The following is a 23312-nucleotide window of genomic DNA, read 5'->3' as shown; positions in this document are numbered from 1 at the left end:
GGATTTTTATTTACTTATTGGGTAGAGACATTCAGTAATTGAGAGGGAAAGGAGATAATGAAGAAGAAGAGAAAGAGAGAGATATCTGCAGCAATTGCTTCACCACTCAAAAATCTTTTCCCCTACATGTGTGGACCAGGGGCTCAAACCTGAGTTCTTGTGCACTGTAACACCACCTGTGTGCCGCCCCCTGGTCCACACATGTAAATTAGTAACTACTTGATCTGCTGTCTTATCCAGTTGCATTGTCTCTGTCAAGGATATAGCTGCCACAGAGGTAGTGATGATAACAGTGATAGCAGATACCAGACAAACTACAAAAGTAAAAATAAATCCTTTGTGTTTGATTATTTTTAAAGGGCATTAGTCAGCAGAGCATGTCCAGATGTTGCTAACATGGTCAAGTCAACTGGGAGACATGTTTCTGCCAGTCTTCCAAAGACTGGAATGGAAGTAAAATTTGGGGTAGTGATGTGCACGTGAGGTAAGCATGCACTATAGATGGTATTTTCTGTATGATTAACCATGGAAAGTCCATTAATGTGAGCAATCTCAAGTTGACTATCTGCCAAAAATACATAGGGATGACTGATAGAGAAGATGCCTGAGTTGATGTTATTATGAGTTAATTCTATGATTCTGTTGGCGGTGGTGTTTACTGTATGGTATTATCTATGGCTTACTGCTCTAGGATGAACAGTTAGTCCTAATTGCTACAAGTCTGTAAATCAGGAACTCCAAGAATTATTGGCATGGAGTATCACATAGGCCTAGAGAGTCCACTATCTTATTAACTAATGTTTTCATTAGTCACTTGTGAGAAGTTAACTTTTAAGGTAAGCATTTTGCTATATTGCATATGGCATGGCTGCCAAAAAAAAAAAAATGTCACCAGAGTCAAAGGAACTTATTTGTTCAGATGTAGGGATAGTGGAACTTAGGGTAAAATGTTTTCTGTTCCTATTTGGCTTAGGTTTATGGAAGTTATGAAGGTTAGATTGGCTGCGTGATGACTCACCTTTGGTGAGCAATGAAAATATTTTTGTGTAACAATGTGAAGACAAAATTTAGATGGATTGCTACTAAGGCACATAGGTGGAGCTACAGTGTGCAAACTTTTTGTGTTACTGATTCTTTGCCGATAATCTTCTCTACAGCCCCCTTTGAAATGAGACTGAAAAACCACCTGCCCATAGTGAGGCCATGTTGGAGGTCAGTCCATTTGAGAAATCTTAGAGACATAGGCTCCCATATCTATTAATCCAACAAAAGACATGTCTTTAATTTGTATCTTTAACATGGGCTTTCCTTCCAGTATGGCTATTGTCCACACAATATCCTGGGTATCTGTGCTACTAATTCCCTGATTTCCTCTTTGAGTTTCTATTGTCTCTGTCACCAAAGATAGAAAGAAGACCAACTGAACAGTTTTGAGTCGGGAGATATAACAAATGGAGTGGTTGATGTTATCATAATCCTAATTTCTCCAGTGTAGTCTGAGTCTATTAAACCTAGAAGGATTCATAACTTCTGGAGCATAAGGCTGGACTTACCCCCAAATCAGTCCTGAATGTCATTTTTATGAAGAACCAAACTCTCTAGTGGGTCAAGATAGAGCTAATCCATTTTTGTCATGTTAGTTCTGAGGTAGCATTTAAATCTAATCCAGTGTCCTCTCTGTGGGTTTATGGCTGTCTGGAGGTGGTGACCTCAATCTTGCCAGGGTCACAAAAATCTGAAGTTGTAACATGTTCTTCTGTAAGTTTGGGGGCAAGGAAGTTCTTGCTCCTTTGGGAGTTTCTCAAAAGGAGTTGCACATAATATCAATTTTAACTCTGTACTAATTTGTCCATTGAATTTTTTTTAAACCAGAGCACTGTCTCAAAACTTTACATCAGGCTCAACCTGACGCTGTTGACTGGCTACGGAAGAAGGGCAAACGCTAGAAGAACTGCTCGGCTCTGGCTTATGGTGGTATAAGGGAACTGAACCTGGGACCTGAGAGCCTCAGGCATGAGAGTCTGTTTGCATAACAATTATGCTATCTCCCCTACCCCACTGAATTCTTTTACAACATTTTGAACAAGTTCCTGGGACCTTGGAAGGAGCTGTGAAACTCCTGTCAAGTTGTTTTTTTATTTTGTTATGTCCAATCTTTCTACATTTAAGGCATTTAGAATTTTGTATTGTTCTGTTATTGAGTGTTGTTGCAGGACCTGGATGTTGTATGTCTCAGTGTCCACATTTTTTGGCAGGCCATAAGATATTCTACAATGTTCTGACTAGCTTATGTTTTATTTTTTTCATAAATTTTTTGCAATCTTGATTGGCATTTTCATAAGTTAGTATTAATAGCAATTGTTTCACTGCTTCAGGCCTTTCAACCTGCCTGTCTATATCCCTTTGCAAAATCCAGATAGGTCTGGGGGTTCATTTCCACACCATGGGAATGAAGTGGGTCCAACTGTTCCAGTTCTTCTTCTTCTAGCGTTTGCCCTTCTTCCATAGCCAGTCAACAGCGTCAGGTTGAGCCTGATGTAAAGTTTCGAGACCTCCTTTGAATCTGGAGGGGTGGCAGTCGTTGACTATGTGGGTCATAGTCTGTCTGTAGCCGCAGGGGCAGTTCGGGTCATCTCTGGCTCCCCAGTGGTGGAGCATAGCGGCGCACCGGCCATGGCCTGTTCGATAGCGATTGAGGAGGGCCCAATCATAACGACTGTTCCAGGGCCACAGTGCTCTTGTTACATTGCATGTACAAATTCCTCTGATCAAAGTCTTTAATGTGTTTATAAAAACATGCATCCCTTTAGTTAAAAACTGACTCAACATGGGTTAAGACAAAAATTCCCCTGTTCTATATCTTGACACCCTGGTAGCTAGGCCAAGCAGCTACTGCTTAACTTTACCTGATAAAAAGATTGTAAAGAATAAGTCTGAATGTTTCACTCTGGACATACTGGTTCTCATCACTGTTTAGTTTTACTTTTGACTTGGAATTCTAGTCAGCTGAGTTAGCCTCTTTTGTCTGTGGCCCCTCCTCCTGCTACCACAAATTCTGCAATACTTTACGCAAGAAAATATATGACAAGTTATATTGGTATAGCTTATTTTTGTATGATCTGAACTTCTGATCTTGCCGTAAAAATCTTATATAAAAGCTGCTTCTTGGGAAATAAAATCACCTGTGGCTTCACAGATCCTTCTGTGCCCCTCGTTAATTTCCTCCTACCCCCCCACCCCCATGACCCAGTTCCAGATTAACTCGGACACATTGCTGTGGCCACAGTCTTCTTGGGCCTGCAGGAAAGTAAGAACCAGAGAGGGAAGGGGTTTGTGTCTCACTTCTCCATCTGCTTGCGTCATTGTGAGCACCAGCATTGTGACAGTAATAGTCGGCCTCATCTTCAGTCTGAACCCCACTGATGGTCAGGGTGGCTGTGACTCCTGATTTGGAGCCTGAGAACCGGTTAGGGATACCTGAAGGTCGGTTGCTATTAGTATAGATGACATTCACAGGGGCCTGGCCTGGCTTCTGCTGGTACCAGTGAGCATAAAAGTTCACTCCCTGGCAGGTAATCTTGGCTGTCTGTCCCCAGGCCACAGACATGGAGGATGGTTGAGTCAGACTAGAGGAGGCCACATGCCCTGCAAGAGAAGAGGAGAGAAGAGTGTGAGGATGAGGGTCAAATTCCCACAAATTGCTACACTCCTGAAGCAGCCGCTGAGCTGAGCTGAAGGCTTGAGTCAGGCTGCTCCCAGGATTCTTTGGGGGCTCATCCCTGGGGAAAGGGTTAAGTGGCAGCACCTGTGCAGAAGGTGAGGAGGATGAACAGGAGAGGGTTCCAGGCCATGGTGAAGATACCCCAGGATCTTGCTCTCAGGCTACAGTTCAGACGATGGGACTTGAAAGCATTTCTTATTCTCTGCTGACATGCAAATCTATTTCCTCCTGTTTTTTTTTTCCTACTTGTGTTTCCTCTTTGCTGTTGTTGAATGTTTGACTGTTGACTTACATATAAAAAAGACTCTGATCTAGTCAGATAGCTATGCCAATGGTCACTATCAAAGGGGTGTACATGAGTTTGGTTTGGTGTTAAGTAAAAGAGTTTTATTTTTTGCCTCTGCTACCATTGTAAACACATGAGAAATGGTCTCTACTGGGCCTTTTAACCCTCTTTCAACTGGGGTTTGTAGAAGCAGCTTCTCAGCTGTCTATCACTATCTCACACCATGTCAGTATGATCAGAGGACAAGTCTCCAAAGATAGGGAATGAACTTTTCTCTCTTTTATTTTTTAATATTTATCTAATTATTTTCATTATTGGATAGAGACAGAAAAATTGAGAGAGGAGGGGGACGGACAGAGATACCTGCAGCCCTGTTTCACCACTCGTGAAGCTTTCACCCTACAGGTGGGGACCAGAGGCTTGAACCTGCATCCTTGTGTACTGTATTATGTGCATTTAACCAGGTGCACCATCGCCTGGCCCCATTCCTTTCTCTTTCTCTCTCTCTCTCTCTCTCTCTACTTTCTATCATCATATCTACAATTTTTCTGTCTCTCTGTCCATCTAAAATCAATGGTTTATTTTATTTTATTTTTTTCCTCCAGGGTTATTGCTGGGCTTGGTGCCTGCACCATGAATCCACCACTCCTGGAGGCCATTTTCCCCCTTTTTGTTGCCCTTGTTGTAGCCTCATTGTGGTTATTATTATTGCCATTGTTGATGTTGTTTGTTGTTGGATAGGACAGAGAGAAATGGGGAGAAGAGGGGAAGACAGAGAGGAGGAGAGAAAGACAGACACCTATACACCGCCTGTGAAGCGACTCCCATGCAGGTGAGTAGCCGGGGGCTCAAACCGGGATCCTTACTCGGGTCCCTGCGCTTTGCGCCACATGCGCTTAACCCACTGCACCGCTGCCCAGTCCCCAATCAATGGTTTATTATTTAATGCTATAAACATGAAAATTCCTGAGGATATGACTATGTGTAATTCAAATGGGGTTTGACATATTTCCCATTGTCCTTTTGATCCCCAATTATGATGTAAACATTAAGGAAATCTCACAGTACAACACTCAAAATGCAGCCTTATTGGGGAGAAAAAGTCACTGAAAAGCATTCTAGAGCAATCTTTTATTGGAGTAGGGAGCATAGGTTTTAGTTGGTAAACATAGGAGCTTTCAAATTATAGTCTGAACTCAGCCTTTGCACATGGTTGAAGGGAGGGGATAGAGAAAGGCAAGGAATTCTAGCTGGTAGATTTAATAAGCAGTGAATTGGCAGGGAAGTTGAACTCAAGGAGAATACTTTACCACACCTAAATTCCAGTCTAAAATTGTATATAGAGATTTAACCTGGTGACAAGAACATAATGAAATGAACTGTTTCACACACAAGCTGAGACTTCACAGAGAAAACATGATTCTAACCTTGATATTTCCCTCTCCATACCCACTGCTGTTTCAGTAGCATGTCCTACTCATCCCCTCGAAACATTCTGTGGGCATATGTGCAGTCATCCATGGGTACCATTTATAACAGCTGGAAAAGCCTTGCTGCTTCACATTGTTCTGGCAAAGCCCTCCTCACAAGCACCCAATCCCCTTCTGCTCCCACCTCTGCCTCCCCCTTAGGATGCATGACTTCCTGTCCCACCTTCCTTGACTTCAGATGCTTCTTGCATCAGTTCTGATAGGAGCTTTCCTACACATGATGAAGTCAGAGTCCACACACCTGCTTCTGTAGTCCAGGGACACCCCAGGACTCTAAATTTTATTTCCATTACTAGAGCAGAGTCCATGATTGGAGCACAGAGACTATGGCTCTTAAAAACATGATTATCTCAGCACAGAAACTCTTTCAGGGTCATGTTCATCCTGGCTGCTCAAGCCACTCTCAGTATTGTTCCCTCAACTTGTATGGAGGACACACTGATTGCGTTGTCAAATGATCTAAATTATGACCCACAAAACCTTTTGTTGGTGGAAGTTCCAGTGGGCAGGGTTGTCCAGATGTAACTCATAGTCTCTAATGCAAGAACAGTCAAGATTACTCAAAGACTTATCTGGTTCTTTGAGAAACTTGGGGTGACAATCCTCTCCTTTAGGAGGATTGTAAGTAGTGTAGCACTGACAGCTGAATCCACTGCATTCTATAAACTAGTTACAAGACACATCAGAAGAATTCCAAAACAGTTTACATCAGCAAAGAAAGCAGAAGAGTTCATTAGAGAGCACAAACAGAGCTTGCAAAGGACTGCATCAGTGATAAGGGATAGCAGGGTCACCAAATCTAAAGAGAAGACTATATTTCAGGGTCTCTCCTAACTAATACCCCTGATGGAACCTCAGTAGATATATAACTGTAACAGTTAACAAATCACATACCCCATCATTTACATCGAGTATCTAATAGGCTATGATGGCCTGTCAGCCAAGCTTTGGCTTTCACAGACACCTTTTAGTGTTTGAGAAGTCGCAAACCCTTATTAGCCGTGCAGAGTAATTAGGCCATGGGTTGTACAATCCTGAGGCAAGCACAAGCCTGCCATGCTAAGATATATATGCTGGAGGTTTTCCCATACATGTTGAGTTGGTTCACTGGAGAAAATGAAAGGTTTAGTTGTAGAAAATAGTTTTATAGGAGAACCGAACTGTTCTTTCTCATTGTCATGTGAATATACTTGGATATATATTATGATTTCTTCTTTCATTCAGTTACCATCTAAGATAAGTTTAGTATCAGGAGTCACTTTTATAATTCAACTTTGAAACTACCACCTATGAAGCATCTTTCAGATGAGAAAATTATAAATATCACTGCTTAATGATTTCCACCATCCTGTGGGTCAATTGCTTGCTTTTTTCTTATTGATCATGGCAAAGATTTATCATATTATGTAAAACTCTGCTATATTTTAAGCTGGAGACCTTGTTTATTGTGTGGATTTCATATGGATAAGGATTAGACTGTTTTGGTTTATAAACTGTTTATACTTATAAAAACAGCTCTATAAAAGAGACCCTGTTTATGGTTATAACAGGTTTAAATAGAAACTTCTGGATAAAAAGTCTGGAGATAGAAGGGAAAGAATGAGGCTGGGTGGTGGCGCACCTGGTTGAGTGCACATGTTACAATGCTCAAGGACCCAGGTTCGAGTCCCTGGTCCCCACCTACAGGGGAAAAGCTTCATGAGTGATGAAGCATGTCTGTAGGTGTCTCTCTGTCTCTCTCCCTCTCTACCTCCCCCTGCTCTCTAAATTTCTGACTATCTCTATCGAATAAATAACTGAAGATAATAAAACATTTTTAAAAAGAAGGGAAAGAACAGCCATTTTATTTTTATATGACTTTTATTGGTGATTAAACTAAGGCGTAAATTGTATGACTACATAGATAATTGACCCAAAAAAAGTTCTGTGTCCTAATTCAAAAAACTATTAGTTCTCAAAACATCTGAGCTATTTGACTGCTATTTGGTCAAAATTCTATGATTTAAGTGTTTATATTCCACAGACATATATAGATAGTTGTTGTTTTTCACCTCTTTACTTATTTCAGTAAGCATAGTCACCTTTGGTTCCATCCATCTTCTTCCTCAAGCTGAATTATCTTCCTTCTTTGTCAAGTTGTACAGAGAGCTAACTGCCTAGCATTCCATTGATTCACCTTTGAGATGCATCTGGTCTACACATGACTTTCAGAATCATCAGAACCTGCTGCAGTTGGCTCTTAATTTGTTTTAGGAAAGGGAGGATCATGATACCTTCCTTGAGTTGCATTGAAAATTTACGTGAGAAACCTTTGTAACTTTCTAGTGATACTGAATCTTTGTTGACCATGGTAATAACAGCTGCCATCTTGATTTGGGTTTCCTGAGAGCAGGCTCAGAGAACTGCCTGTTCAGAAAATGTAGAAGGAAGTGAAAGAAGCAAGGCTGGGCAGAAGAGTAGTTTACTCATTAGGAATTTATATGGGGGTCAGGCAATAGTGCAGCAGGTTAAGTACATGTGCTGTGAAGTATGAGGACTGGATTAATGATCCTGGTTCAAGCCCCTGGAGAGGGGGTTGCTTCATAAGAGGTGAAGCAGGTCTTCAGGTGTATGTCTTTCTCTCCCCCGCTCTGTGTCCCCTACTCTGTCAATTTCTCTCTGTCCTATACAAGAACAACAACAGCAATAACAACAAGGGCAGCATAATGGGAAAAATGGCCTCCAGGAGCAGTGGATTCATGGTGCAGGCACCGAGCCCCAACAATAACCTCAGAGGCAAAAATTAATTAATTAATAAATTAAATAATTTTTATATTTATTTATTCCTTTTTGTTGTCCTTGCTTTATTGTTGTAGTTGTTGTTGTTATTGATGTCATCGTTGATGGATAGGACAGAGAGAAATGGAGAGAGAAGGGGAAGACAGAGAGGGGGAGACAGAAAGATAGACATCTGCAGACCTGCTTCACTGCCTGTGAAGTGACTCCCCTGCAGGTGGGGACTGGGGCTTGAACCGGGATCCTTACGCTGGTCCTTGCGCTTTGCGCCACATGCACTTAACTCGCTGCGCTACCGCCCAACTCCCAAAATAAAATTTTTTAAAAGCAGGAATTTATTAAAAAAAAAAAAAAAGGTCTCAGGGGGCCAGGTGGTGGTGCACCTGATTGAGCGCACATGTTACAATGCACAAGGACCTAGGTTCGAGCCCCTGGTCCCCAGCTGCAGGGGGAAAGCTTCACAAGTGGTAAAGTAGGGCTACAGGTGTCTCTCTGTCTCTCTGTCTCTCTCACTCTCTATCTCCTCCTTCCCTCTCTATTTATGGCTCTCTCTATCCAATAGGTAAATAAAGATAATCAAAAATTAAAAATTAAAAAAAAAAGGTCTTAGGAGAGCTATCATGTTGGGGACTTGCATATCATCCTACCTGACTTCAGAGACAGAAATCAGACCTCCGCATCATAAAGTAAAAATCTTTGATAAGAAGCATTAATGTGCGAAGGCAATTTTCTGAATCAACTAAATTCCCACTGAGATCTCCTAGTATTTGGGGTATTCCAGCAATAATGGCTGCTAAGTAAAGCCTGAAAAATAATATCAATGAAAATAGGGGCTTACTCTGTTAGTATCATCCATTCAGAATTTCTTGCTTCTATTGGAGGCTAGAATTTCAGGGACTGATCTTAATGGGAATTGTTGTGGTCTTATCCTATGGATTTGTATACAAAAGTGATCTCCATATGGGTATTGAAGATCTCTCTCTCTCTCTGTCTGCTCCTTTTCCCACATATAACTTTATATCTGATCATATACCCCCAGAAAGCAATAGGTTCTGGTGTCATAAATTTACCCCTGGTCCAGAATGCAGAACCTGACAGGAAGAATTGAGGGAGAGAAGCCTGGGATCTGAAATGTAGGATCTGGTCAAACCTGCTCACTGCTGTGTCTACAGTCATCCTGGGGCTGCAGGAAGAGTGTGACCCAGATGGGGTAGGGGTTTGTGTCTCACTTCCCCATCTGTGTTTTATCACTGTGAGCTTTATCATTACTGTCCCACACCTGACAATAATAGTCAGCCTCATCTTCAGTCCGGACCTTGCTGATCGTCAGGGTGGCCATATTTCCTGAGTTGGAGCCTGAGAAGCGGTCAGGGATTCCAGAGGGCCGACTATTATCGTTATAGATGGTTAGTACTGGGGACTGGCTTGGCTTCTGCTGGTACCAATGAACACTTTTTCTTTCAATGTTGTTCCCTCCACAGGTCAACTGGGCTGTCTGCCCCAGGTTTGCAGACATTGAAGATGGTTGAGTCAGCTTATAAGAGACCACAGATCCTGCAAGAGAAAAAAGGACCAGTGGGCTGAATAAAAAAGACACTTGCAAATTAATCCCAGCTTTCATATCTTACCTGAGTTCTAGATATCCTAAATGTAAATGCTACCCCCTTTCCTCAGTCTCAGATAGTGACCTATGGGCCTGGCTAGTGGATGCAGAATTTAAATAATGACACCCTCACCACCCCTCTTTTCCCTTGCAAGTGACCTTCCTGAGGCTCACACAGAGCAGTGAGCACAGTGGGGTCTCAGACCCAGCAGCCCCTCAGTCTGCAGTAGGGTCAGGTGTACTCTGTTCCCACGGGCAGCACCTGCTGAGCTCAAAGTCAAGGCCAGGCTGGTCTCAGAGCCCTGGGGTTGGGATGGCTGTTAGCCTGGAGATAGCACCTGTGCAGTGAGCCAGGAGGCCCAGAAGGAGAGGCGTCCAGACCATGGTGAGATCCTTGTTCCTGCTCCCTCAGGCTGATGCTGGCAGGTTTACTCCCAGGCCTCTCTTATCCCCTTGCTGGAGAGAGTTGCTGGATATGCAAATCAGCCAAGGCTTCAGGGTGCTGCTGTGCTTTCAGAGGAGGGTGATGCCCCCATATGCATATAGAGAGGAAGGGTTTGTCATTGAACAAACCAGCATTAGTCCAGGGATCCTTTTGCTGGTCCCAGAGGGTCAGGTGCTATCTCTACTCATAGAAGGTTTCCTTTTCTTGTTTCTTACTGACCAGACTGCCCCATAGATCAGATGAATCTGTCTGCATTGAGGACTTTTTTTTTTTTAGGAGACACTGCCAGATTTAGGAAGGGACAGGTCCTGCCATAGGTCACAGCTCCTGAGCAGCAGAAACTAACAATGTTCATTTATTCTCAATCACTCCTGGAATCTTTGAGATGCTATATATTTTTCCTTATTCTGAACTCCAGGAACAAACTGTTTTGGAGTACTACTCAGCTATTAAAAATGGTGATTGCACTTTCTCCACCTCATCTTGGATGGAACTTGGCATACAGCTGTTTCACCCTAACTTCTGTAATTGCATGGATTTATTTTATTAGGTTAGGGATATTTTAAGTGAGTAAAATTTTCCAAGGAAATAAAGGAGTTTCATCAAAAGTATCCACTAGAAGTGCTATTATTTTTAAAAAGGAATAACTTACTCTACATCTAACTTGGTGGAGAAAATATGGAATTCTGGGGTTTTTTTTTTCCTCCAGGGTTATTGCTGGGGCTTAGTGCCTGCACCATGAATCCATTGCTCCTGGAGGCCATTTTCCCCCCTTTTGTTGCCCTTGTTGTTGTAGCCTTGTTGTGGTTATTATTGTTGTTGTTGATGTTCATTGTTGGATAGGACAGAGAGAAATGGAGAGAGGAGGGGAAGACAGAGAGGGGGAGAGAAAGATAGACACCTGCAGACCTGCTTCACCACCTCTGAAGTGACTCCCCTGCAGGTGGGGAGCTAGGGGTTCCAACCGGGATCCTTATGCTAGTCCTTGTGCTTCCAGCCATGTGCGCTTAACCGGCTATGCTACTGCCTGACCTCTGGAATTCTGGAATTCTGTTTTTTATGCCTTTTATTATCATGTAGGCATTCTTGCATTTAAAAGTGTTCCTGTGTGCTGGGGAAACAGCTGTGTTAGTAGAGCTCAGAACTTGTATTCCCAACATTCCCAGTGCCACATGGAGCAAACAGAGGTTCAGGCTTCTCTCTCTTATATGAATTTTTACTCCCTCTCTCTCTATTTAAAAATATAAATATCTATTTCCCTTATTTTAAAATTTATATTTACTTATTTTAACTAAATGAAAAAACATTCTGAAAGATTATAGTTATTAACAGAACCAATCAAATAATAAACATGAATAATTAATAATTACATGATTATAAAAATAATTATATGGAGAGGTATTCAATTAATAACTGATAAGCAGGCAATTCACAGAGCTTATGTAGAAGCAGACAGACATGTGCTGTGTGGTGATAAATTGGGGAAGTCTCACTGGAGAAGAGATATTTTAACTGCTCTCAGAAAAAGGAATGTGGAAGAAATTTTAGTGTGTAGGATTCAACAAACAGTAGGAGATCTGAAATGTCAAATAGTCAAGATAGGAAGCACCTTGTACATTCTAAGGGAGCTTTGGGAGGGTGGTTACACATGGGAGGCTATGGAAAGATAGGTGGTCATAATGAATCAATCAGAACCTAGCTCCAGATGGGACAAGGATCAGAGATTTAAGGGAGATGCACTGGCAAGGCCACACCACCATTTTTTTTTTCTATGTTTCTAGTCTTGTGTCTAGGATCCTATAGTGTGTCCCTTCAGTTCTCCTTAACACAGAGGAAGGGGTGCTCATGACAGAGAAGGGGAGGGGAGCTGAGGGGGTAAGTGATTTTTTTTTCTCCAGGGTTATTGCTGGGGCTCAGTGCCTGCACTATGAATCCACTGCTCCTGGAGGCCATTTTTCCCCCTTTTGTTGCCCTTGTTGTAGCCTTGTTGTGGTTATTATTATTGTTGTTATTGATGTCATTTGTTGTTGGATAGGACAGAGAAATGGAGAGAAGAGGGCAAGATAGGGGGAGAGAAAGATAGACACCTACAGATCTGCTTTTCAGCCTGTGAAGTGACTCCCCTGCAGGTGGGGAGCCAGGGGCTTGAAGCGGGATCCTTATGCTGGTCCTTGCACTTTGTATCACCTGCACTTAACGCGCTGCACTACTGCCAGACCCCTGGTAAGTGATTTTTATGAGGTCACCCTGGAGGAAGTGATGGACCTCAAATATCTAAGTTCAGAAACAATATCATTTTCTGAGAGGACTAGAATCTGACAGGGTTGGAACAGAGGACAAGGAAAAACCCTAAACATTTTTTTTTTCCTTTTTCTATGTATCAGTTCATTGAGCTGTGTGTGGGGTGGTAGTGTGTCTATACCTGGTGGAGGTCAGGCACTTGGGGGATGTGATAACACACCCCTAATAATAAGATACTCCAGATTAGATGCCACTAGAGTAAAGCTTTACTTTCATCTTGAGTGAATCCTGAAATAATGTTTAGGTCTTGGGATTTGGGGCATAAAATTTGGCCTATCCATATCTCATGGTTTAATAGTCTGGTAAATAAATTGTAGCTATAGTATGCTAATTAGTATTTCCACTACTATTTTGAGCAGTGAATGATTTTATTCTACCATGTTGTCCTCATCACAACAAATCAGGTATCAGCTCTCACGCATGTCAGGAGGGTAAAACTTTTTTTTTTGTCTGTTAGCAAAATACCGGATTCTCGTATCGCCAAGCTGCACATTAAGCTCACGCGAGGCCGAGGCATAGTGTAGATGGAAAACAGATGATACCGTTTTTGCAGTGCTAGGGATTAGTCGCCATTTTTTATAGTAATCAGATATCAGAGACATGTCTTTCGTGAGTGTTTCCTCGAGGATGTCGAACTTGGATGCCTGAGTTGCACAGCAGATGTCATCGGCGTAGATGAACTTCCTTGAAGAAGTTTCTGGGAGGTCATTGATGTAAATATTAAATAGTGTAGGATCCAGAACAGAGCCCTGGGGAAGGCCACTTGAGACAAGTCTCCATCTGCTAGACTTGTCACCCAGATGCACCCGGAATCTTCTGTTTTGGAGAAGAAACGATATAATGTTGGCCACCCATGGAGGCAGGCATCTTGAGATCTTGACTAGGAGACCACGGTGCCAGACCGTGTAATAGGCTGCTGTGAGATCAACAAAGACAGCACCCGTCTTTAAATTCTTCTGGAATCCATTTTCAATGTAAGTTGAGAGGGCCAGGGCTTGTTCGCAGGTAGATCTTCCTGGGCGGAAACCAGCTTGGGCGGGTGATAGGAATTTCTCTGTAAGGGATGCGGCATCATCTAAGTTCATTTCCCACGTCTAGGCTCGACTGGACCTGCCAATACACGCGGATATCTTTGCCCACCCTGTCCAACGCTTGACGTCTCGTCACCCAATCTGGTCCCCTACGCCTACACTGAACTTCTCTGTTCCAGACTCTTGGAAACAGAGCTGGCAGTCAGCTGAGGTAAAGAACAAACACCTCATCACAGACCCCTGCAAGCGTCAACCCGGCTTTGACCTAGCACGTTATGATTGGGCCCTCCTCAATCGCTATCGAACAGGCCATGGCCGGTGCGCCGCTATGTTCCATCGCTGGGGAGCCAGAGACGACCCGAACTGCCCCTGCGGCTCCAGACAGACTATGACCCACATAGTCAACGACTGCCACCTCTCCAGATTCAAAGGAGGTCTCGAAACTTTACATCAGGCTCAACCTGACGCTGTTGACTGGCTACGGAAGAAGGGCAAACGCTAGAAGAAGAAGCAAAATACCAAATTATTTTTCTCTGCATAGAAAACAAATAAGCACTTTTTGTACAGGAACTTAACTATTACTGTTCACTATGGCAGTACCATTCCACTGAGTAGCATAACCAAATGTCTGAAATTGCTATTCTCAGGAGCAAACAGGGAAATTTTAAGGAGGAAGGAAGAAAATGCAGATTTCCAGGTGCCTGACAGCTAATCTCAGCTGTCTGAATTTCCAGACTTACTGGCAGTGGAAGAATCAGAGTTGTCTTTTGGCTAAACATTTGCTGAAGAATCTTGACTTCTTTTTTCTAAGAGAAACTTGGGCAGGGTGATGGGAAGTTGCAGGGGGGTGGTGTGTGTGTGCTAAGAATTAGTATTTTCAGTGGGAAGGAGCTGGTGTTTATTTAAATAATGGGTTGTTTTTGTTGTTTTTGCCTGACCCCTTCCCATAAGAGCCCTGTAGTTTCATTTGTGTTAAAAGAAATACTGTATTAAAAATAGAAATTAATAAACAGAATACACTGTAGAAGTGGGATACCCCAGATCTACTTCCACTCAATGTCCTTTTTTATCCTTATTTTTAATTTAATTTAATTTAATTTAATTTTAAGTTTTCCAGGCTTCTCCTAGGTGTAGTCTCCCAGACCACATCAATACATTCCTTGTCTCTAAGTAAAATATTTCTTTGTTTTCAAGTGGAGAAGGAGATCCATTTAGTTTAATTTAATTTAATTTAATTATTATTACTATTTTTGCCACCAGGTTTATGCTCGGGTTTTTATCCTGCATGACATCCACTGCTGCTGCCATTTTTATCCTTATTTATTTAATCAATTTATTGTGATAAAGAGAAATAGTGTGAGCAGATGGGGGGAGTGGAAAAAGAGACATACTGTCTGTTTGACCACTCAGCTGCAAGTGAAGGTGGGGGGGAGCAGAGGCTAGGGGGTGCAAGTTGAACCAGAATCTGAGAGCAAGATTTTAATACTTTCGTATAAATGTTTATTTCCAGATGGGCTCTTCTCATGTTAAACATCTGTTGTTTAACCAGGTTCTTAGGTGGGCTGAGAAATACCCCAGCCCCCCCCCCCACTCCCCTCCCCAGGCTGGCTCATATCATGCAAATCACTTTTCATTGTTTTTCAAATGCAGAGGTTGAAACTGGCAGTTTCCAGGCCTGGGGGCTGACTTGCCTGGTTCTGCCTCTTTATAGTTCCCTAAACTTCAGGAATGGAAGCATTTCATTTGGTGCTAACCATTCAGATTCACTTTTGCTTAAATATATTGAGAAAAACTTAAACTTTTATCATTTAAACTCTAAGAAAATCTATTGATCCTCCAATTTTGTCCTGTTTTCTCATTTCTTCATATCTTTTCCTGAAAATACCAGATGGTTTAAACATACCAGCACCAAATCCACCCCTGCATCCCCTGTACAGAGTCTGCATGCAGGGCTGGGAGGAGGGGAGTCTGGGGTCTCAGATCTGAGGCCTTTAACAATGTCATATCATCTTTATTACAAAAGTCTTTCACTTTTTTTGTTAAGTTCACTCTAAGGTATTCTATTCTTTTCAATTCAGTTGTGAATGGGATTGCTTAGCTTTCAACTCTTAATTCTTTATTTTTCATCTTTTATGTGGAAATAACTCAAGCTAAGGGGGCTTGACTCTAGCTCACTGGTTTAAGTGCACATAATACAAAGCACAAGAACCTGCTCAAGGATCAGAGTTAGAGCCCCTGGCTCACCTGTGTGTGTGTGGGGGGTCCCCTCACAAGCAGTGAAGCAGATCTGCAGGTGTCTTTCTCTCCCCCTTCTCTCTCAATTTCTCTCTCTGTCCTATCCTAAAAAAAAAAAATCCATAATGACCCTGGGTCCATACTCCCAGAGGGTTAAAGAATAGGAAAGCTATCAGGGGAGGGGGTAGGATACAGAGTTCTGGTGGTGGAAATTGTGTGGAGTTGTGGCCCACTTATCCTATGGTTTTTGTCAGTGTTTCCTTTTTATAAATAAAATCTTTTCTAAAAAATGGAGCAATTGGATTCATAGTGTGGGCACTGAGCCCCAGCGATAACCGTAGAGGTAAAAATAAATAAATGAATGAATGAATGAAATACCTCAAGTTTATCTGTATTGATTTTGTATCCTGATACTTTACTGAACTTATTGATGTTTTTCTAGTAGCACTTTTTGACGGACTCTTTAGGGTTCTCTAGGTATATTATCATGCCATCTACCATCTGCAAATAGTGACAGTTTAACTTTCTCCTTTTCTAATTTGGATTCCTTCAGTATCTCTGCCTGACTGCTCTGGCAAAAACTTGCAAGATTATATTGAATAATAGTGGTGAGAATAAACATCCTTCTCTAGTTCCAGATTTTAGAGATGAAGCTTCCTGGTTTTCCCCCTTCAGTATTATGTTGGCAGCAGATTTGTCATAGATGGCCTTTGTTTTATATATATATGTTTTACTTTTTTATATTTATTTGTTTATTTTCTCTTTTGTTGCCCTTATAGCTTTATTGTTGTAGTTATTATTGTTGTTGTTATTATTGGATAGGGCAGAGAGAAATGGAGAGAGGAGGGGCAGACAGAGAGGAGGAGAAAAAGATAGACATCTACAGACCTGCTTCACCTCTTGTGAAGCGACTCCCCTACAGGTGGGGAGACAGGGGCTCGAACCAGGATCCTTATGCTGGTCCTTTGGCTTCATGCCACATGCACTTAACTCGCTGTGCTAGGCCTTTATTATATTGAAGATTTTTCCTGATATTCTCAATTTTTAAAAAAATATTTATTTTCCCTTTTGTTGACCTTTTTGTTTTTTATTGTTGTTGTAGTTATTGTTGTTATTGATGTCATCATCGTTGGATAGGACAGAGTGAAATGGAGGAGGGGAAGACAGAGGGGAAGAGAAAGATAGACACCTGCAGACCTGCTTCACTGCCTGTGAAACAACTCCCAGTGTAGGTGGGGAGCCGGGGGCTCAAACTGGGATCCTTACACTGGTCCTTGTGCTTCACCCCACGTACGTTTAACCTGCTGTGCTACTGTCCGACCCCCTATTTCCAATTTTTAAGTATCTTTATCATAAATCACTATCAGATCTTATCTACTGCTTTTTCAGCATAGCAGTTCTATTGGTAATAACCCAGACTTTTAGAAAAAGTCAAATGTTCAAATACAGATGAAAGAAATGGGGAATATCCAGAATTCTTCTAGACTCCTTTGTCTGCATTCATGACTGGCCAGCTGACATTTGCATGGTGCTTTGTGACCACATATGTATATGTAGTTAATATCTGGCTACAAGACATGTAGGTGCCCTTGAAGTACAGGATCTGGGATAGGAAGATGGGGCATGCTCTTCTTTTTTAATTTTTTCTTCTAATTTTTATTTTATTAGATAATACAGAGAGAAATTGAGAGAGGTTGGGAAGATAGAGGGAAAGAAAGACTCCTGGACACCCGCTTCATCACTTTTGAAGTGGACCCCCTGCAGATGGGGAGCAGGGGTTTGAACCCTTGTCCTTGTGCTTGGTAATAGATACAAATAAAACTGCTGTACTACTGCCTAGCCTACACATGCTCTTATTTATCCAGATCTTAATATTCTTAATGTGACCAACTCCTTTTTCTCTCCAGTAACTTTGGCCCTCTCATTCCTGATTAATTCCAACAGGGAGCTTGGATCTCAAGTGTCTTGGGGACCTCGTGCTCTCTGCACAGTCTCCCTATCTATCTATCTATCTATCTATCTATCTATCTATCTATCTATCTATCTATCTATCTATCTTGTTCTTTTCTTACTGGCATGATATCACTCAGCATCCTCCCCACAAGGTCTGTGGTAGAAGACACAGAATGTTGTCAAAGGGACCACATTTTGACTTGCTCTTCCTCTTCTTCCTCTTTTTTTTTTTTTTGTGGCAGGAAGGAAGTCAGACTGATTGAGTTCACAAGAGGAATCAGATATACCAGATTCCAAGAATAGGACTAGGCTCAGATCAGTTTGAGTCCCTGTGAGTGAAAGAATCATGAGACATGATATTTGCCCATACTTCCCCTTTGTCTGAGTCACTGTGGCATAATAATTGCCATCATTTGTACCACAGTAATAGTCAGCCTCATCGTCAGGCTGGATGTTGTTAATGGATAAGTAGCGGGCAGCCCCAGAGCTGGAGCCTGAGAAGCGATCAGGGATCCCAGTCCCTTTGCTGTGACTTCCATCACTATAAACCCTCATCAAATACCTAGGAGCTTTTTCTGCTTCCTGTTGATACCAATCAATGTAGTAGTTGCTGTGCTCACTGCTCAGGGTACAGCTGAGTTTTACTGAGCTTGTCAGAGAGGCAGATGCAGATGGGGCCTGGGTCAGCACAGGCAAAGCACAAAAACCTGGAAAAGAAAACAAGGAAATTCTGAGTGTGTTGATACTGAACTGATGCTGCTCAGGACAACCCTGGCTGCAGAGACTGAAAACCTCCTAGCTCCCAGGATGCTGTACCTGTGGAGAAAATGAGGGGCAAGAGACAGAAGTGAGCCCAGTGCATGGTGAGAGAAGCTTCCAGGAGCTGTGCTCTAGATTGCCCAGCTGCTCTGGTCTCTTCAACACCCTGTCTCTTCTGCTCTTATTGCAGCTCAAGAAGGTGGAGCACTGAATGCAAATCTATTCACACTCTAAATGTATTTTTCTCAGTCCCTTTGTCCTGAGGTCAGAATTAGAGGCAGATGTTATTTTCAGTGTGAATGCTGATTTTGCAATAGAAGTGTCTCCTGAGACTCTGCATATCTTTTGTATGTGATCATGGTCCAGTGGGTTTAGATTAACAGAGATCCTCAAAGCAAATGCACAGTGCCCCCTGCTGCTCAGGATTATTGATTTTCTCCTTGATCACTGGTTTAACAGAGACTTTTTTGAGTTTAGTGTATGCCAGGCCCTGGATGAACACTTTAAATTGTCATTGACAGGAATCTGACCAGCTCTGCTTAATTATCCCTTCCATCTAACAGATAACAATTCTAAAATGGAGAAGTTAAAAGGCTTCTTTTTCCTTAATGTAATGAAAACACTCATTAGTGAATTTGCTTTTCTACAAGCCTTTGACATTCTGAATTCAGAATTCACAGGGTCTGGATTCTTGCCCTCTCTATCTTGCCCTTCACCATTCCTCAGTCCTATTCCCTTCACATCATTCTAGGTCTGCAGAGCCCTCTTGTCAGGACTCCAGCTTCTGTTTGTCCAAGTTGACATTCTTCCGTTGAGTGCTCAAAAATTCAAACCTTTAGAGTATGTGTTTTCCAGTGGAACATAGGCCCATCTATGTGTAGAAGTGGGTATACTACTCGCTCCACAGAGTCTTGAATCTGAAGAAAATTAGAGTGCAGAAGTACAGGCAGTAGTGCGGCAGGTTAAGTGCAGGTTAAGCTCCGGTTAGGTACAAGGACCAGTATAAGGATCCCCACCTTCAGGGGAGTCGCTTCGCAAGCGGTGAAGCAAGTCTTCAGGTGTCTGTCTTTCTCTCCCCCTCTCTGTCTTCCCCTCCTCTCTCCATTTCTCTCTGACCTATCCAACAATGACAGCATCAATAACAACAACGATGATAACTACAACAATAAAACAAGGCCAACAATAGGAAATAAATATTAAAAAATAAGAAAATTAGAATGCTGGGATCCCTGGTTCACCTCTCATGTTTTTAGATATTAGCACTGAGAATGTCTCTGCTAGTCATGGAAAATGAGGCTGACCCATTCCATTAGAAGTGTCATTATTCAACAAAGGCAACAAAAGGGGAAAAAATTGCCTCCAGTAGTAGTGGGTTCATGGTGCACTCACCGAGCCCCAGAGATTATCCTGGAAGCAAAAAAAAAAAAGTTTCATTACTTTGAATTTAGTAAATATGACTGGCAAGAAATAAAATGTTCACCTGCCCGATAATTTTTTTAAAATTTTTTTAAAATTTAAAATAATTTTTATTTATTTTCCTTTTTGTTGCCCTTGTTTTTATTGTTGTTGTAGTTATTATTGTTGTCGTTGTTGTTACATAGGACAGAGAGAAATGGAGAGATGAGGGGAAGACAAAGAGGGGGAGAGAAAGATAGACACCTGCAGACTTGCTTCACCGTCTGTGAAGTGACCCCACTGCAGGTGAGGAACTGGGGGCTTGAACCGGGATCCCTATGCCTGTCCTTGTGCTTTGCACCATGTGTGCTTAACCCGCTGCACTACCGCCCAACTCCCCACCTGCCCAATATTTGAACAGGTATTTGTTTCTGTTTTGTTATTGCCAGCAGGGATATTGCTGGGGCTTGATGCTTGGCACTACGAATCCACTGTTCCAGGTGGCCATTTTTTTGTTTTTTGTTTTCTTTTTTCTATTTTATTTGGCAAGACAGAAAGAAATTGAGAGGTGAGGGGCAATAGAGAGGAGAGAGAAAAGTAGGCACCTATAGACCTACTTCACTGGTCCCCTGCAGGTGGGGGAACAGGGGTTTGTACCTGGGTTTTTACACATGATTATATGTGCACTTAACAGGGTGTGCCTCCACCTGCCCCTCCCAGTTTTTTTCAATAATATCATAGTTTATTTGGAGAGAGAGAGAGTACGTTCACCCATATTTTGTTATAGTGTATTGTTCTTAGTGTTTTAATAGATTATATTTGTTTATCTCTTACTTATTTGTAAATAAATTTGAACAAAGTCACGTGGGTCACAATTATCATAGTTGTAGAATAAGTTTCTGTACTACGTGCAGATTTAGACATACATTGTGGATTTGGAACATAGGCTGTGGAGAAGTGGCTGTACTACTGTATTCCTTTGTTCTAAATTGTTCGGTTAGGATTTCTAGCTGTGTTTGGAAGGTTATGATTTTATATCATCAGAATTATCAACTGATATTTTTCTTTCCCATGAGCTCTTTATCTGATTATGGTATCAGTGTTATAGTGGCCACATAAAGTGAATTTAAAATGGTGAATTCATTCGGGAGTTGAGTGTTAGCACAGCAGGTTAAGTGCATGTGGCATAAAGCCCAAGGAATGGCATAAGGATCCCAGCTTGAGCCCCCGGCTCCCCACCTGCAGGGGAGTCGCTTCACAGGCTGTGAAACAGGTCTGCAGGTGTCTATCTTTCTGTCCCCCTCCCTGTCTTCCCCTCCTCTCTCCAGTTCTCTCTGTCCTAGCCAATAATGACAACAATAATAGCTACAACAATAAAACAACAAGGTCGGTAGGGAAATTGTTTGTATATGGCTGAGCTTGGTGGAACCTTCCATAGAAAGATGGGTGCCTGAGGAACACGGTCTTCCTGTCAGCCTCTCTCTACCAGAGACTGAGCATGGGAGAGAACAGCCTTCAGGTTCAGCTTCACCTGTCAGACTCTCTGCCTCACAGGGACTCTGAATTCCCAATACAATAGCTTACTTCCTGGTCTTTAAGCCAAATGGTCTGCTTATTCAAAAGCCACCTGAAGTTATCATACCTGACCCATCTTCTCTCTGCCCTCAGGACACCTCTCTGTCTGCTAGCCATTGATAACCTTACTTCCTCATTCCCAAAACGGCTCTCCTGCTTACACAGATGCTGTCAGAGGCCCCTTTTCTTAATTCTTTGTTCTTGCCCTTCTGAATAAGACTATAACCAAACCTCACCCTCCTGACTCCCAAGGACCCGTACACCCACACACATCAAAGCCTAGCTTCTTCATTCCTTAGATCATTCACCTGATAGTTTTCCCAACCTCTTACCTCTCTCTGCCCCTTTTCTGCTTTAACCATATATATAGTATAAACAAGCTACCTCCTTCTGTAACCCCTTAAAATCCTTGCCTCTCTAATCAATAAATGGATCATTGCTATCAGCTTGGTCTCTGGGTCATCTCTTGTCGCGGACACAGAGTGAGCCCCGTAAGACTCAGTCCCTGCTGCCTCAGGTGACATTCTCATAGACCCCTGCATCTGGTGTGCAACAGGGTGGGCATGTCAGGAGTCTGCACCCAAGAAGAGGCCATCCCACGAGAAGAACAGCAAAGGGCAACAAAAGGGAATAAATAAATAAATAAATAAGTAAAAAGAATTCTCTAAAAATGGTGAATTCACCTTCTTCACCTCATCTTGGGTGGAGCTTGATGAAATCTTGTTAAGGGAGATAAGCCAGAAAGAGAAGGATGAAGATGGGATGAGCTGACTCATGAAGAGAAATTGAAAAATAAGAACAAAAGGTATCCTTTGAATCAAAGCAACTTTTGATTTGGGTTCTTTACACTACTATTTTTTTTTCTGCTCTCTGGCCTTGATGTCTTCTCTAATATCTATTTATTTCCATCTTTCTATTTTGTTTAGTTTTCTCTTTCACATCCTAAGAATGCAACAGGCAGTGGCATATCTAGTGAAGTGTTCTCTAGTTGCTTGAACCTGGGTCCTCAAACACTGTAATTAATGTGAATGCTTAACCAAGTGTACCATTGCCTGGCTCCAGATCATTAATGGTTAAACATACATCATTTGGAGGAATAGGGAGAGTTAATACAGAGACTCTCCTCCAGGGACCAGAAGCAACAAAAAGGAAGTACACAAAGGATGAGAAATGGGGAGCATCCAGAATTCTTCTATGCCCCTTCACCTCAGTCCAAGATAGGTGCTTTATGGTTATACATATAAAGGTATGTAATCTCTGAATACAGGCCATGCAGGCATTCTCGAAGCAGAGGCTTAACAGAACTGCAGGGAATGAAGATACTGTGAATGTGTATTAAAGTCAATTGACAGGTCTAGGAAATAGACAATGAGACAAAAAATATCAGGACTAGAGGATACAGTGAAGAAACTCTCTGTGAATTGTACATGGAACCTGTAGTCCTTCATCCAGGTTTTAATTCTATATGTTTATCAGCTCATTTACCTCTTCAGCAGCCTTGACTATCTTATTCCTGATGAGCTCTACCTCACAGGATCACAAAAATCTGTGTCTTGTAGAGGTTAAAAAAAAAAAAAAAAAAGCTCAGAATTCTAAAGTTCTTATCAAAGGGACTGAGCACAGCTGAGCTTCAGACCTCTGAGTTGAAGAGATGGTGGAGGCATATTTTTGTCTTCACTTACCCATTGTCTCTGTCATTGTGGCTTAACAGGACAATTACCGACAATATAAAAAGTGGCATCA

At 42.1% G+C, this 23312-nt stretch overlaps 1 protein-coding gene, 1 long non-coding RNA gene and 5 gene segments (V, D, J or C); 1 reads left to right on the top strand and 6 right to left on the bottom strand.

The window, feature by feature from the left end:
- The window catches only part of LOC103118610 (immunoglobulin lambda variable 8-61-like), a 583882-nt gene that overhangs the window by 109426 nt on the left and 451144 nt on the right, over nt 1-23312 (bottom strand).
- LOC103118591 (immunoglobulin lambda-1 light chain-like) overlaps nt 1-23312 on the bottom strand; it is a 397547-nt gene that overhangs the window by 114525 nt on the left and 259710 nt on the right.
- Nucleotides 1-23312, bottom strand: part of LOC103118563 (immunoglobulin lambda-1 light chain-like) — a 350334-nt gene that overhangs the window by 124796 nt on the left and 202226 nt on the right. The gene's annotated exons all lie outside the window — the stretch shown is intronic.
- Nucleotides 1-23312, bottom strand: part of LOC132539107 (Ig lambda chain C region-like) — a 304786-nt gene that overhangs the window by 119643 nt on the left and 161831 nt on the right.
- The window catches only part of LOC132539108 (uncharacterized), a 51338-nt gene that overhangs the window by 9343 nt on the left and 18683 nt on the right, over nt 1-23312 (top strand). The window lies entirely within an intron of this gene.
- LOC132539105 (immunoglobulin lambda variable 3-25-like) lies at nt 3200-3875 on the bottom strand. The segment is given in 2 exon segments: nt 3200-3645; nt 3806-3875. Coding segments are annotated over 2 exon segments (477 nt in total).
- LOC132539106 (immunoglobulin lambda variable 3-9-like) lies at nt 8700-10295 on the bottom strand. The segment is given in 2 exon segments: nt 8700-9826; nt 10214-10295. Coding segments are annotated over 2 exon segments (375 nt in total).

This window comes from Erinaceus europaeus, chromosome 6 (assembly GCF_950295315.1).
Source record: "Erinaceus europaeus chromosome 6, mEriEur2.1, whole genome shotgun sequence".
Lineage (NCBI taxonomy): Eukaryota > Metazoa > Chordata > Mammalia > Eulipotyphla > Erinaceidae > Erinaceus > Erinaceus europaeus.
The sequence above is the reverse complement of the archived record's forward strand: the minus strand, read 5'-3'. Positions and strand labels throughout refer to the sequence as shown.